Source organism: Maniola jurtina, chromosome Z (assembly GCF_905333055.1).
Source record: "Maniola jurtina chromosome Z, ilManJurt1.1, whole genome shotgun sequence".
Lineage (NCBI taxonomy): Eukaryota > Metazoa > Arthropoda > Insecta > Lepidoptera > Nymphalidae > Maniola > Maniola jurtina.
The window spans coordinates 13439997-13452598 of NC_060058.1; the positions used below are offsets into that span (position 1 = coordinate 13439997).

General features: G+C 36.6%; 1 protein-coding gene and 1 long non-coding RNA gene across 2 annotated transcripts in view; one reads left to right on the forward strand and one right to left on the reverse strand.

The window, feature by feature from the left end:
• Window positions 1-12602, reverse strand: part of LOC123880055 — a 13581-nt gene continuing 979 nt past the window's right edge. The window contains exons 2-3 of the long non-coding RNA XR_006799154.1: window positions 10358-10359; window positions 1-11 (exon numbers count right to left, since the gene is read on the reverse strand). This is a non-coding gene — a long non-coding RNA (uncharacterized LOC123880055). The remainder of the gene's footprint in view (window positions 12-10357; window positions 10360-12602) is intronic.
• LOC123880054 (leucine-rich repeat-containing G-protein coupled receptor 4-like) overlaps window positions 9272-12602 on the forward strand; it is a 25001-nt gene continuing 21670 nt past the window's right edge. Inside the window, exon 1 of the mRNA XM_045927942.1 lies at window positions 9272-9708. Coding sequence (XP_045783898.1) covers window positions 9383-9708 — 326 coding nt within the window. The 5' untranslated portion in view covers window positions 9272-9382. The remainder of the gene's footprint in view (window positions 9709-12602) is intronic.

Genomic DNA, 12602 nt, shown 5'->3' on the forward strand with positions numbered 1-12602 from the left:
ATATTATGAACCTAACGGTTATCCAACCTCCTTTTCTACAAGAAAACTAGAAAAGAGCTGATAACTCTTAAACGGCTGAACCAATTTTTTTAGATTATAGCTAAGAACACTCTCGATCAAGCCACCTTTCAAACAAAAAAAACTAAATTAAAATTGGTTCATTCGTTTAGGAGCTACGATGCCACAGACAGATACACAGATACACAGATACACAGACACACAGATACACACGTCAAACTTATAACACCCCTCTTTTTGGGTCGGGGGTTAAAAAACTATAGACAGATGATAACTCATATCCCCATGAGTGGCATTAGTAACATAACATGTCACAAGCAACAGTCTAGGTATATCGTGCAGCAAACACTCATGGTAGGTACGTGAATCAAAAACTATTATGCATAAAAATAAATAAAAATCTCTTTTAGAATGTACAGATGAAGCCCTTTCATATAATGATTTTTGTGATGAACTAACCACAAATTCACCACTATTTCCTTTACTTGTGCTATAAAACCTGTCTATCTACCAAATTTCATGGTTCTAGGCCAACGGGAAGTACCCTATAGGCTTTATTGACGGACCCGACAGACGGACAGACGGACAGATGGACAGACGGACAGGCGGACAGACGGACAGACAGACATACAGACTACGAAGTGATTCTATAAAGCTTCCGTTTTACCTTTTGAGGTACCTACAGAACCCAACTTATTAACAAGCTGTGATAGCCTAGTGATTAGGACGTCCGCCTCCTAATTGGAGGTAAGGGGTTTCAATCCCGGACACGCATCTCTAACTTTTCGGTGTTATGTGCGTTTTAAGTGATCGCTTGCTTTGACGGTGAAGGAAAGGTGAAGGAAACCTGCATGTCTAAAAGTTCTCCATAATGTTCTCAAAGGTGTGCGAAGTCTGTCAATCGTGGTGGACTATAGCCAAAACCACCCCCCCCCGAAAAGGAGGCGGATGTCTTAAATATTAGGCTATTTCCGCATTTTATCCCTAGAATAATAATATTCATAGTGCATAATTACCTATTCTTAGTTCCGTCTCGTCCAACCGTGATAGGTTTTGAGAAGGTAAACATAAATTAATTACCGATTTTATATTTCTGAGCGTAGATAACCATAATGTTATACATATACTAATATCCATAGTATACATACTAATATTAAAAATGCGATAGTGTGTTTGTCTGTCTGTCTGCTAGCTTTTGACTGTTAACAGTTTAACCGAATTTAACGGGTAGGTACAGAGTAAGCTTACATCCCAGGGACGGACATAGGCAGGACGGACGGGCTTTATCCCGAAAAATCAAAGTTTAACCATTTATATAAAATTTGGTACAAAAGTACCCTGCGTCTTTTTATCCCGGAAAATTAAAGAATTCCCTTGTGATCTTTAAAAACCTAAATCCACGCGAACGAAGTCGCAGGCTCTATCTATAGTCACACATAAAACATTTCTGTTTTCTTTGGTTCAACACTGAACGGGTCTTGTTGAAATCTGGCTTTTATCCTACAGTCGCATTTAAGAACTATTTATCTCAAAAAATAAGAGTATCTATTTAAAAAATATCTATACGTGGACAAAGTGACGGGCCTTAACGAGTCTTAAGTGTCAATTCAATTTCCTAGTGACATATTTATCTTTGTAAAAATTGTAATTATAGACACATAGTTAACAGCTGTATGTAAACTGTGACGATATGACGTAAAACTTGTTTTTATTATATGCTCGTTAATTTTTTTAACAAATCAAAGCATTTAGTTAGTTCCGTTAGCAATGCCATAGCTCATTCTGGCAATGCCACGTAGGTAGTAGCACAAGTACAGGAATAAATCTGAAAAACCCGAATTTATGGTTACACGATTTAAAAAAAAAAAAACGTGTTTCAATTTTCAAAGTAAGATAACTATACCAAGTGGGGTATCATATGAAAGGACTTAACCTGTAAATTCTTAAACAGATTTTTATTTATTTTTATGCACGATAGTTTTGATATATCGTACAAAATGTCTGAAAAAATAGCCAAGTATGGAACCCTCGGTGCGCAAGTCTGACTCGCACTTGGCCGGTTTTTTGAAATAAGGTATCGGTATGATGGTTGTGAATTAAGTCAAAAAAATCGTCCCATCTGAGAACTTCCGTGGCGTGCGTTGCGTATATGTTTAATTGACACCAAAGCAATGTTTAGTGGAGTAACTTCTTTCAAGCTATCCATGCAAAGTTTAGCTGGGTTGCTAGTGTATTAATAAAAATTGACAAGTAAAATTTAGATACATCAAAACCTTCCGATACAACTCGTGTACTCATTCCTACTAAGTTGATAAATAAAATTGACTCATCCATTAATTTTGAATTCATCGAATTAATTGCGCCATGGACTACCTACCGATTTCATACCGATATATGTCTATTAAGCGTGAAGTTTGACTGTTGACCTTCACCTTTTTTTATTTTTTCTCAATCTAACGTTTCCTTATGAAAAATAATGACTTCTAATTGAGCCAAATCTTTATATTTGTCGCAGTATTTTGATGAAACCAGAATTTGATCATAAACCTATTAAGTATCCTGATCAACAGCTGGAATATTGTGATACAAGTGTAAATTAAAAATTTATAACACCCCCGACAAGTGAAGGTTACAGTAACTAGAAAAGAGCGGATAACTTTCAAACGGCTGAACCGATTTTCTTGGATTATAGGAACACTCTCGATCAAGCCACCTTTCAAACAAAAAAAAAAGCTAAATTAAAATCGGTTCATTAGTTTAGGAGCTACGATGCCACAGACAGATACACAGATACACACGTCAAACTTATAACACCCCTCTTTTTGGGTCGGGGTTTAAATATAGTCTTATCCAGTTCATCCAAATCTGTAACTAGGTAACTATATTTCATCTGGCTACAAACAAGCTCGGCTTTTCATAACTGGTTATATAATTACTAATAAAGAACATATTTTAATCCGGGTTCGAAACAAAATAAGATTACCTATTAGTTCGTATTTTTGTAATCAAGTAGGTATTCCAAAGGTACATTTTGATAATTAAAATACCAAAGACTAATTGTCAATATTATGCTTGTGAATCCTCGGCAAATTTTAGATTGGGCCCAGACTGAAGTCAGAATAAAATGAGATCACTCGACTAACTCCATTTGTAGAAGTAGGTCGTATGTAGCCTAGGGCTAATTCATGATATTTGGTCCAATCCCGAGGTTATAAAACTCGAGCTGGCAGGTGCCAAATGTAGGCTATGAACGACTGTGTGACATGGTCCGTCGTGGCAGCGCAGCGTGACAAAGAAATTGAAAAGTCTTTGGTTTTAATCCCACTTATTAATATTATAGAGGCTAACTCTGACTGGGCTTGCCTCTCTGCTGGTGTACCTCAAGGCGGTGTACTATCCCCTCTTCTCTTCTCAATTTTCATCAATGAAATCACCAAAATTCTTACTTCTAACTACCACCTATATGCAGACGATTTGCAGCTCTATAGGCATGCAACACTGTCAGACTTGGATACCGAGATAACAGCTTTGAACGCAGATCTAGTTGCCATTAAAAATTGGGCTGACTCTTTTGGTTTATTAGTTAACCCTAATAAATCTCAGGTTATGATTATTGGAAGTAGGCCGCTAAGAAATCGTATTAACTTCAATGATTTGCCTTTGGTTTCTTATGATGGCACACCCGTTGCTTACACATCCACAGCAAAAAACCTAGGGTTGACTATGGATGGCAACCTCGCTTGGGCAGCACATATAAGCTTAGTAAACGTTTGCATTATTCGATCCATTCCTTGAAGAGACTGCAGAATTTTCTTCCGCTACGTACCAAAATCATGCTAACACATTCTCTGTTGCTTCCAATTCTCGACTATGCTGATGTGTGCTACTTAGACGCCACTGAAGAGCTACTTGACAAACTCGATCGGCTTCAGAATTTGTGCATACGGTTTATATACGGACTCCGCAAATTCAATCACATTTCCGACTACCGTCGTCAGCTAAAATGGCTCCCTATTCGCTTTCACCACAATTTGCATATTTTGACTGTTCTCAATACCTCTTCCTCTGGTTATCTGCGAGAGCGATTTCAATTCTCGCTCCCTCCTACTAGGCCTATGCGGTCGTGTGTCTCAAAAAATCCTCTCGTCACTCCCCATTGTAACACAGTCTTCTATAGCAAATCTTTCACCGTAGGTACTAGCCATCCATCTTTGGAACTCACTTCCTGAAAATATCAGAGAGAACTGCCACCGCTCAGTACATTCTTTCAAATACAGAGTGAAGCAGTATTACCTATCATTACAATAGAGTATTTTATTATATTTTATATATATTATATTTATTCGTATTTGACATATTATATTATGCATAAGTATAACTATTTATTATTATATTATTATTGTATGTAAGTATTTTATTTTAGTATTTATTGAAAGATATTTGTGTAACTATTATTGTATAGCACTTGTATTAACCATTTTATAAATCTAGTACCATGGGACCTATTCCACGTATTTATGCACCTTACTCACAATCTGCACGGGGAAGCTGGAAGAAATCTCTGTTTAGAGATAAGCATTTCCTTTGTACATAGATTTATTTATCATAACTTTCAATTTTGGTACATGAAAAATAAATATAATATATTAGTAATATATTATACTTTCACGCCAAAACTACTAGACGGATTTGGCTGGAAAAAATAGAGATAGATATTATACACTGGATTAACACATAGGCTACTTTTTATCCCGGAAAATTAAAGAGTTCCTACGGGATTTTAAAAAACCTATAACCAAGCAAATGAAGTCGCGGGCATCAGCTTTGCCACACTGCCTTATAACTGCTTCTCACGGTGCGTGATTCGGCGGGTTATCACACAAGGCTCGGATGACAACGATGACGCGTCTGCGCTACCACGGAGGATACTCTCCCCATGGTGCTTCGTCGGTACGGGTTAGTCTGCGGCCGTCCACAATATCACGCACCGTGGGCGGCCAGTATTAGACGGACCACGTCAGTATGCCATTTCATAGCCTATTTTTGACGCCTGCCAGTGTAGCTGAAGCGTCGTTTGTGTGCGTGCTTTTTTAGCTTTTGGGTCCAAGATAAACAGCAGTTGTATTTGGTTGTATTAACAGAAACCAGCTTTGCATTTGCAAAATGCATTATTACAGCAAAAATACCATAAATTCAGATGATCACAATTGAGATTGTAGCAAATGTGTTTCATCAAAACATTCGCGATCGGCAAGCCGGTTACCTTTTGCTTAAATATATGTTACTTCCTTTAAAACTTAAATGTTTATAGCATTATAGCACGATATTGCTACTACGAATCGCCATGATTTTTATTTTTAGCTTAGCTTGAATATATTTTTCTTATTAAAAAAATCAATATAAGTAAGCAAGGTAGGTATTGTCATCTTGTCTCTTAGAGTCTACAAGTAAGTGATCGGAGGGCTAGCATTTTAGTTTTATTTGAGTAGTTAGCTGCGTTATGCAGCCAACGTTCTGGGCACTTTGCCATACTGAGTATTTTTATCTTTACTTACTTTCGTCATCAACAACTTATCGCCGGCTCAGTACTGAGTACGGGTCCCCTCTCAGTATGAGAATGAAGGTCATGGTCCACCACTCTGCTGATCAAGTGCGGATTGGCAGATTTCACACACCTTTATGGAGGGACTTTCAGGTAGCTTTCCTCACGTTTTCCTTCACCGATAAAGTAAGTTCTATTTTTGTTTAAGACGCACATAACTTCAGGAAATTAGTGGTGCAGGTCCGGAATAGAACCCCCGGCCTCTCAAAAAGAGGGCAGACGTCTTAACCATCTGTTACCGCTCTAACTTACTTAAATTTCCTTTAATAATTTATTAATTATATATTTTATTTTAGAATATAATGGGAATGTCTTATGTTTACTGTCTTATTTACAAAAAAATGTAAGTAAATACCTTTCTTGTTTCCGATTATGTATATTTCCATCTACTCTATTTATGCATTTGTTCTTTCTAAATTCTACGCCTCCTAACATATTATTTAAAGCAATTTCTATGCTTGATTAATATTTATATGATGAAGTGCCAATTTTCATTTTTTAAATAACCCATTTTACAAAGCGATTTGTGATTAATACAATTGATGGATTATTATTAATATTAATAAAATTAATTACAAACACTCTTAAATATTTAATAGGATTTTCTTATCCGCAGAAGCAAAATCGCACCTAGCATAATATTGATGGCAAATTCGGTAACATATTATATTTGAACGAACGATAACGTGAACCAAAAGAGACACCCAGAGGTATCTCAGTAAGGAATTGAAAATTGAAAATTAGAGGCAGATTAACCCTTACGCGTACGAGGCGCTAGCATCAGGTCTTTGTATGGACCTCTAAATCTCGAAAAATCCTCTTTATCTCTATCCTCCATATACTGAGCGGCCACTGAAAAATCAGATTTGGGACATCTGGTACCTTAGATTTTCGCCATAAAGGTTTGTGTCTAAATTTGGCGAAGATCAGATAAATATCTTCGGCTAAGGAGAACGGAACTCCTCAATGGATAAGAGTTTTTTAACCAGGCATTGCATATTTTATTACATTACTACTAAAAAGTGTAAAATAATAATTTTTCAATCGGTACCAATGTGGAGGCCCAAAACAATGATAATAAGAATAAACGCTTCGTGTGGCTTATAATTGGCACCGGCTCCAAAAAATATTATTATAGAACTATGTATATTACCTAACTCTTGTATACATAATATATTCGGTAATAAATTAAATTATTTTAAGCTTTTACTGTTTGTGGCTACTGAAGTCGGTTTTTTTTAAATTTTAACCTCTGTTTTGCACGAGCCCAAGGCTTTATGAACCTCTGATAAAACACATTTTAAAGATGTGATTTAAAACATGAATACCATGGTAGTTACCAGCTAGTATTAAAAAAAGTTAATAATTGTATTATGTAAAGAAAGTTAAGGGTGAACGTACTATAACAAAATAATTTGAAATATATCATAAACGTTCTTCGATTATGCGAATGTTATCATTCACTACTTATTGGTTATTTTCTTGGAATTGTTATGTATTTCTCGTGATGTAATTTCGTTATCAGTCCCTATATGAGAACTACTATATACTAATAATAATAATATTCAATTTGACTTAGTAGTTCGTGGTTAATTAATTTGAGCTTTATAATCAAACATTTCAATTAGTAATATTTCACAGTAAGAACTACACCTTGGTCAAATACCATTTCCTCCAGCATCACACTTATTTTGTTACGTAAACTAGCGAAACCTTCCCGGAAGTCTCAATAACTAGTACGAAGTTTTATCGAGAGAGAAAAACCTGTCAAGTGCGAGTCGAACTTGCACATGAAGGGTTCCGTTATCCGTAGCATCGTACAAGATATGCCTTACACTTTTATGTAGCACTCCGCAGGTTAATGACGAACTGCGCCATCTATATATACTTATCTAATTTAATTAATTAATTTTTTAGTGAACATATTTCAATTTTTTTGTAATGTTACCGCAAAAATTTAAGGTTTTCCTTTATTTCTGCTATAAGACCTACCTATCTGCCAATCTTAATGATTCTAGGTCAAGGGAAGTACCCTATAGGTTCACACGACAGATAGACGGACAGACGGACAGGACTAGGAAGTTTAGATCTTGGTGGGTTTAGTGGCAAGGCATATGAAATATTTCGTCAAAGAATAAAGTTTAATTTTTTATATTTTCTTCTGAATAGTATTCATAGTAGGAATCAAGTCATGTATAGCCAGACACTAGTATTGCTGCCAAACATCCTTAAACTTTAATATATCTTAGGTGTCTAGCAGGGGGGCTGCCACGATACATGGCGTGATTTCTAAAACTATTCCGAATAAAATATAAAAAAACCGGCCAAGTGCGAGTCAGACTCGCGCACTGAGGGTTCTGTACTCGGGTACTTTTTCCAACATTTTGCACAATAAATCAAAAACTATACATTAAAATAAAAAAATATCTGTTTTCGAATGTACAGGTAAATCCCTTTCATATGTTTTTCCTTTTGAGGTACGGAACACTAAAAATAGACTTTATACTTTGAGGAGCGATTTTATTTGGCGACAATACGTAGAGAAACTTTCAGTTTTTGTGAAAAAACGAAGGTCTGACCCTAATGGGCTCTTAATCCATATATGTGTTTACAAAAAAAAATGTACGGTCTTAAGAATATCTAATAAGCACAAAAATGAATAAGGTATACGTAATAAATATGTATTTACATTTTATCATGTTTTCATGTTATAAAAATGTTTTATATTAAGCACAGATTAAGACGTGTTTAGATAAAATTCGTCATGATTTTATAAGCGGAACTTTTGAGGTTGCACCAATGCAGAAAAACTGAAGGAGAGTAAGCTCCAATAGTACGAAGAAGCGATGATTAACTAATAAAGAAAGTACAGAATATCCCCAAAAACAACGATGGAGACGAAAACCCCCAGCCACAAGTCCAATGCCGAGAGGGAATGACAACCCAAGACAGAAAATCCTATCGCTTACGGACGGCCCGACCCCAAATGAAATGGGACATGGGTAAGAGAAAGTAGAAGAAAAAGCAGTCCAAGCCTAGTTATTACTATACAGGCTTCAGGGAAGATCGGAGCTTTCTCTAGGTACTCAGCATGAAGTGACATCAAGTTGGGGCGCCTGTTTGAACTTTATCTTCACTACATAATGTAGGTAATAGGTACTTCTTTTGTCATTTTCATAGAGAAACTTCAGTGTTCTCTTAAGAGTTACGTCAGTAAGTAGGTACGAAATTCTAGTGCATGATATTTACAGCCATTTACCTATTTATTCAACAATGCAATAAATTACCTAAATAGTTAAGTTTATGTGAAACTTTAACCTGAAACAGCTTATCTGATCTGGGTTTTTCTATAGTACCTACCTTCAAGACTTTTAAGATAGACCCGGATTTGACATAAATTTTTTGCTATAAGTTTAAATTATATTTGTGGGAACATTAAAAAGGACCTACCCAACGTAGGTATTTTTTCAGTCCTTGCCGTTTTCGTTGTACCTAGTCGTACCTACTCTACGGTACCAGTCATGAATTATAAAGTGTACGTGAAAGAAGGTGTGATAATTGAATTGTATGAATGGTAGATAGCGTAGTAGGCGGCGCACGGTGGTGTGGAGTGATGGGTAGAGTTCGGTGGTAGATGTAGACGGGGCGGTCGAGTGGACGCGGCGATAGCGGCGCGGGTGCGGCGCGGTCCGAGCGCGCGTCGCGGGTGCGTGCGCGCACGGCAAGCCGCAGTAACGCGAACAGCCCCGACCGGCACACACGATGATCGCGTTCGCGCTCGTCGCCGCCCTGATGTGCGCGCTGGCCGGCCGCCTCGGCGCCGGGGCCAGCTTCCACTGCGCCATGCGGCGCGAGATATCCCCCTGCACTTGCCGAAGAGACGATGTTGGCACTGGCGCCATACTCGTCGTCTGCCAGCGCATCAGCACTTACGAGGACATCGCGCGAGCCCTCACCGGCAAGTTCAGCCCCGAGACCAAGATCGGTCTCGACATATCCTACTCTCAGCTCCCGGACTTCACCGAACACAGCTTCCGAGAACTCGGCCTCTCGATAACGAGACTCAAACTCAACTTCGACAACCTCAGGCAAGTCGTTTTAACAATGCCATCGACTGTGTTTTCCTTCTAACGAAATGTGTAAGTTCTTTGTTAGTGTAAAATGGTCTGACAAATTGAATCGTAATAATAAAACATCAAAACAGTGCGTGAGTTGAAAGAGAAACAACAGGTCTGTGATAAGAGAAGCGACAGCGATGAGGATCGCTTCGTTATCGAGAGCGTGGGCGGTACCCTCTCCAGGGCTGGCTGCGAATCCACTGGGTACCTACTTCGAAGCCACGGGGAAAACCGAATGATAAACTCGTAACGACTCTTTGTAATTTTTCCTCCACTGAAGTTGTTTATAATCATAACAACGTCGATTAATTTCTACGAGTCATGAACAAATGTGAGAAAATGATTATTATAATGAAAAAATATTCTAGAAAAAAAGGCAGCCAGTTATAACTAATCAAACAGCAAACTCAACTGTACCTAACACTTTATTCTGGTGATGTTTAGAAATCCAGATCTAATTTATCTAAAAAAAAACAATTAAAAAAAACAATCAACCCGACCCCTATTGGGAACATTATTTAAGATTCTGGTGATAGGTATTTCTAAACACAATAATTATTCATCTTGCTGTAGTCATCAATATAAATATATGTAGATTTTAATTTCTCTGATATGCAACTGCTACTGATTTATATGGAATATTGTGAGTCATATGAAAGTACCAGTAGGTAGATACTCAGTGCACCCGTTTGCGGGTCATGTACGTAATTACATATTAGATAAAAATCCTCGCTTTTTGTCTTCAATTAATCAGAGAGTGATTGTAAACATCAACTAATTATCCATGAGTTGGCAAAATGTCGATACGAGAGGAATATTTCATAGTAGTCTCTGAGTCGGAGTAAATTCCACAAACATTATGGGGATCACTTCTAGGAGACGCCGAGCGATAGGTTGCCGGGTTATCGCAGGTCGGTTCTAAAGCAGTAAAATTGAATGATATCACATTGGTCGTGTCATATTCACTATATTATTTACCCATTAATGGTGTACCAACAAATTATAGTGACATTGTTTGTCGTGTTATTGTTTGACAAATGAACAAATCCAATTAATTGCAAGTAGAGATGGGCCAAGTACGGTATTTCCCGACTAGCCGACTAGCCGACTAATCGGTTTCCAAAATACCGATCAGTCGGCCGACTAGTTAGCAATGCACCAAATTTATACCAAACAAACAAACAAACAGAGAGAAGAAAGTCATCCAGTTCCAACCTATGTTTAAAATTTCAAGTCTCTAGCTCTTCGGGAAGTTAGTTTAAAATCAATTGTAAAATTTGTAACCAAACAGAGGAAGAAACAAACAAACTAATAAATAACGAGGCATGAAAGCGAGTAAATATTGAATTGCCATTCAGTTTAAATCTAGACGGCATGTTTCAAATTTTAAGCCGCTAACTCGACGAGAATTTAGTTTTAAATCGGTTGCAAAATTTGAGAAGAGAGATTTGAACAGAGAGACTACAAAGCGAGTTATTGTCATCAAACAAATGTTGTTTAAAATTTCAAGCCAGTACATAAAGAAATAAGTTTAAAATTGATTGCAAAGTACCGAACAGACGAACAGAGACATAAACAAATTAACAAACACAGAAACAAGAAAGCGTGTTAATAATGCATAGTTATCCAATTTCAGGGTCATATTTCAGGCATGGCATATAAATTTCGTGAAGATCTGATGAATATCTTCGAAGATAGAAAATGGAACTCCTCAACAGATATAAGAGTAAATTTCTCGCGATCAGTGTAATAGCCTAGTAAACAGTGAGTTTTTAACCAGTCCTAAAATTGTGAAATTAAAGATTTTCAAAATTAAATACAAACCGACTTCAATAACCACAAATACTAAAAATTAAACCTGGTTCGCACTGACTCCAAAAAATATTATTGTAGAACTACATTAACTCTTGTACATGCGTAATAGATTCGATAAAAAATTAAGTTATTTTTGATTTTTTTGTGTTTGTGATTGAAATAGGGGGGTGCTTTTCGAAAATATTTTATTCACATAAGCTCTTATCTCTTAACTCTCACTTTTTATTTGTATTTACCTGTTGACCGGTTGCAGCAATTTCAATATTGCTGAATTTTTATTTATCTCTACTACACTCTCTCTACACAGTGTGGCTTTTTCTAGCTAGGACTCCATGGGGAAATTCAAAACCATAGGAGATACAAGAGAGTTACCTACTGTTTTAGGAATCAGTAAATCCTTTTTAACCGACTTCAAAAAAAGGATGAGGTTCTCAATTCGTCGGAATCTTTTTTTTTCTATGTAAATACAACTGACTAATTTTTTTAAATCCTCATCGACTCAATTTTACGTGAGGATCATTATATTTTCATTGTAGCGAAAGAAAAAAATCGGGACAACAGAAGTTTTTTAAGAAAATGTTTTTATACTAATTATTTTAAGTAACTAAATGGTAGGTCTTCTTATTATATTTTAAGACCATAAAAATCACTTTTTTAACACTTTTAGGCTTTATGAACACGCATACTTCGAAAATTGGGGAAAAAGTTCCACACAAAAAATGTTTTAGGGAACCTTTTGAAATTGAGCTTTTGAAATTTATGAATGTAGACGATTTTTGTCTTCAACTAGAAGATGTTTTTTTTTTAGTTGTTTCAATGTTCCGCAATTTTTTATATCGGAATTTTGACTGATTCATAGTTTACGAGTACCTTTGAGGTACCCGAAGCTCATTTTCCATGTGCAGCTCACTCTCTATATTTCCTGACCTAGAATTTTTGACCTTTATACTCATTGATTGAAAGTTTGGTAAAAAGGGAAGAATACAAAATTGTTCAAAATTGTTGTTGTATTGGGGAATGGATGAATCCGTTACTTCAAGACGCTATAT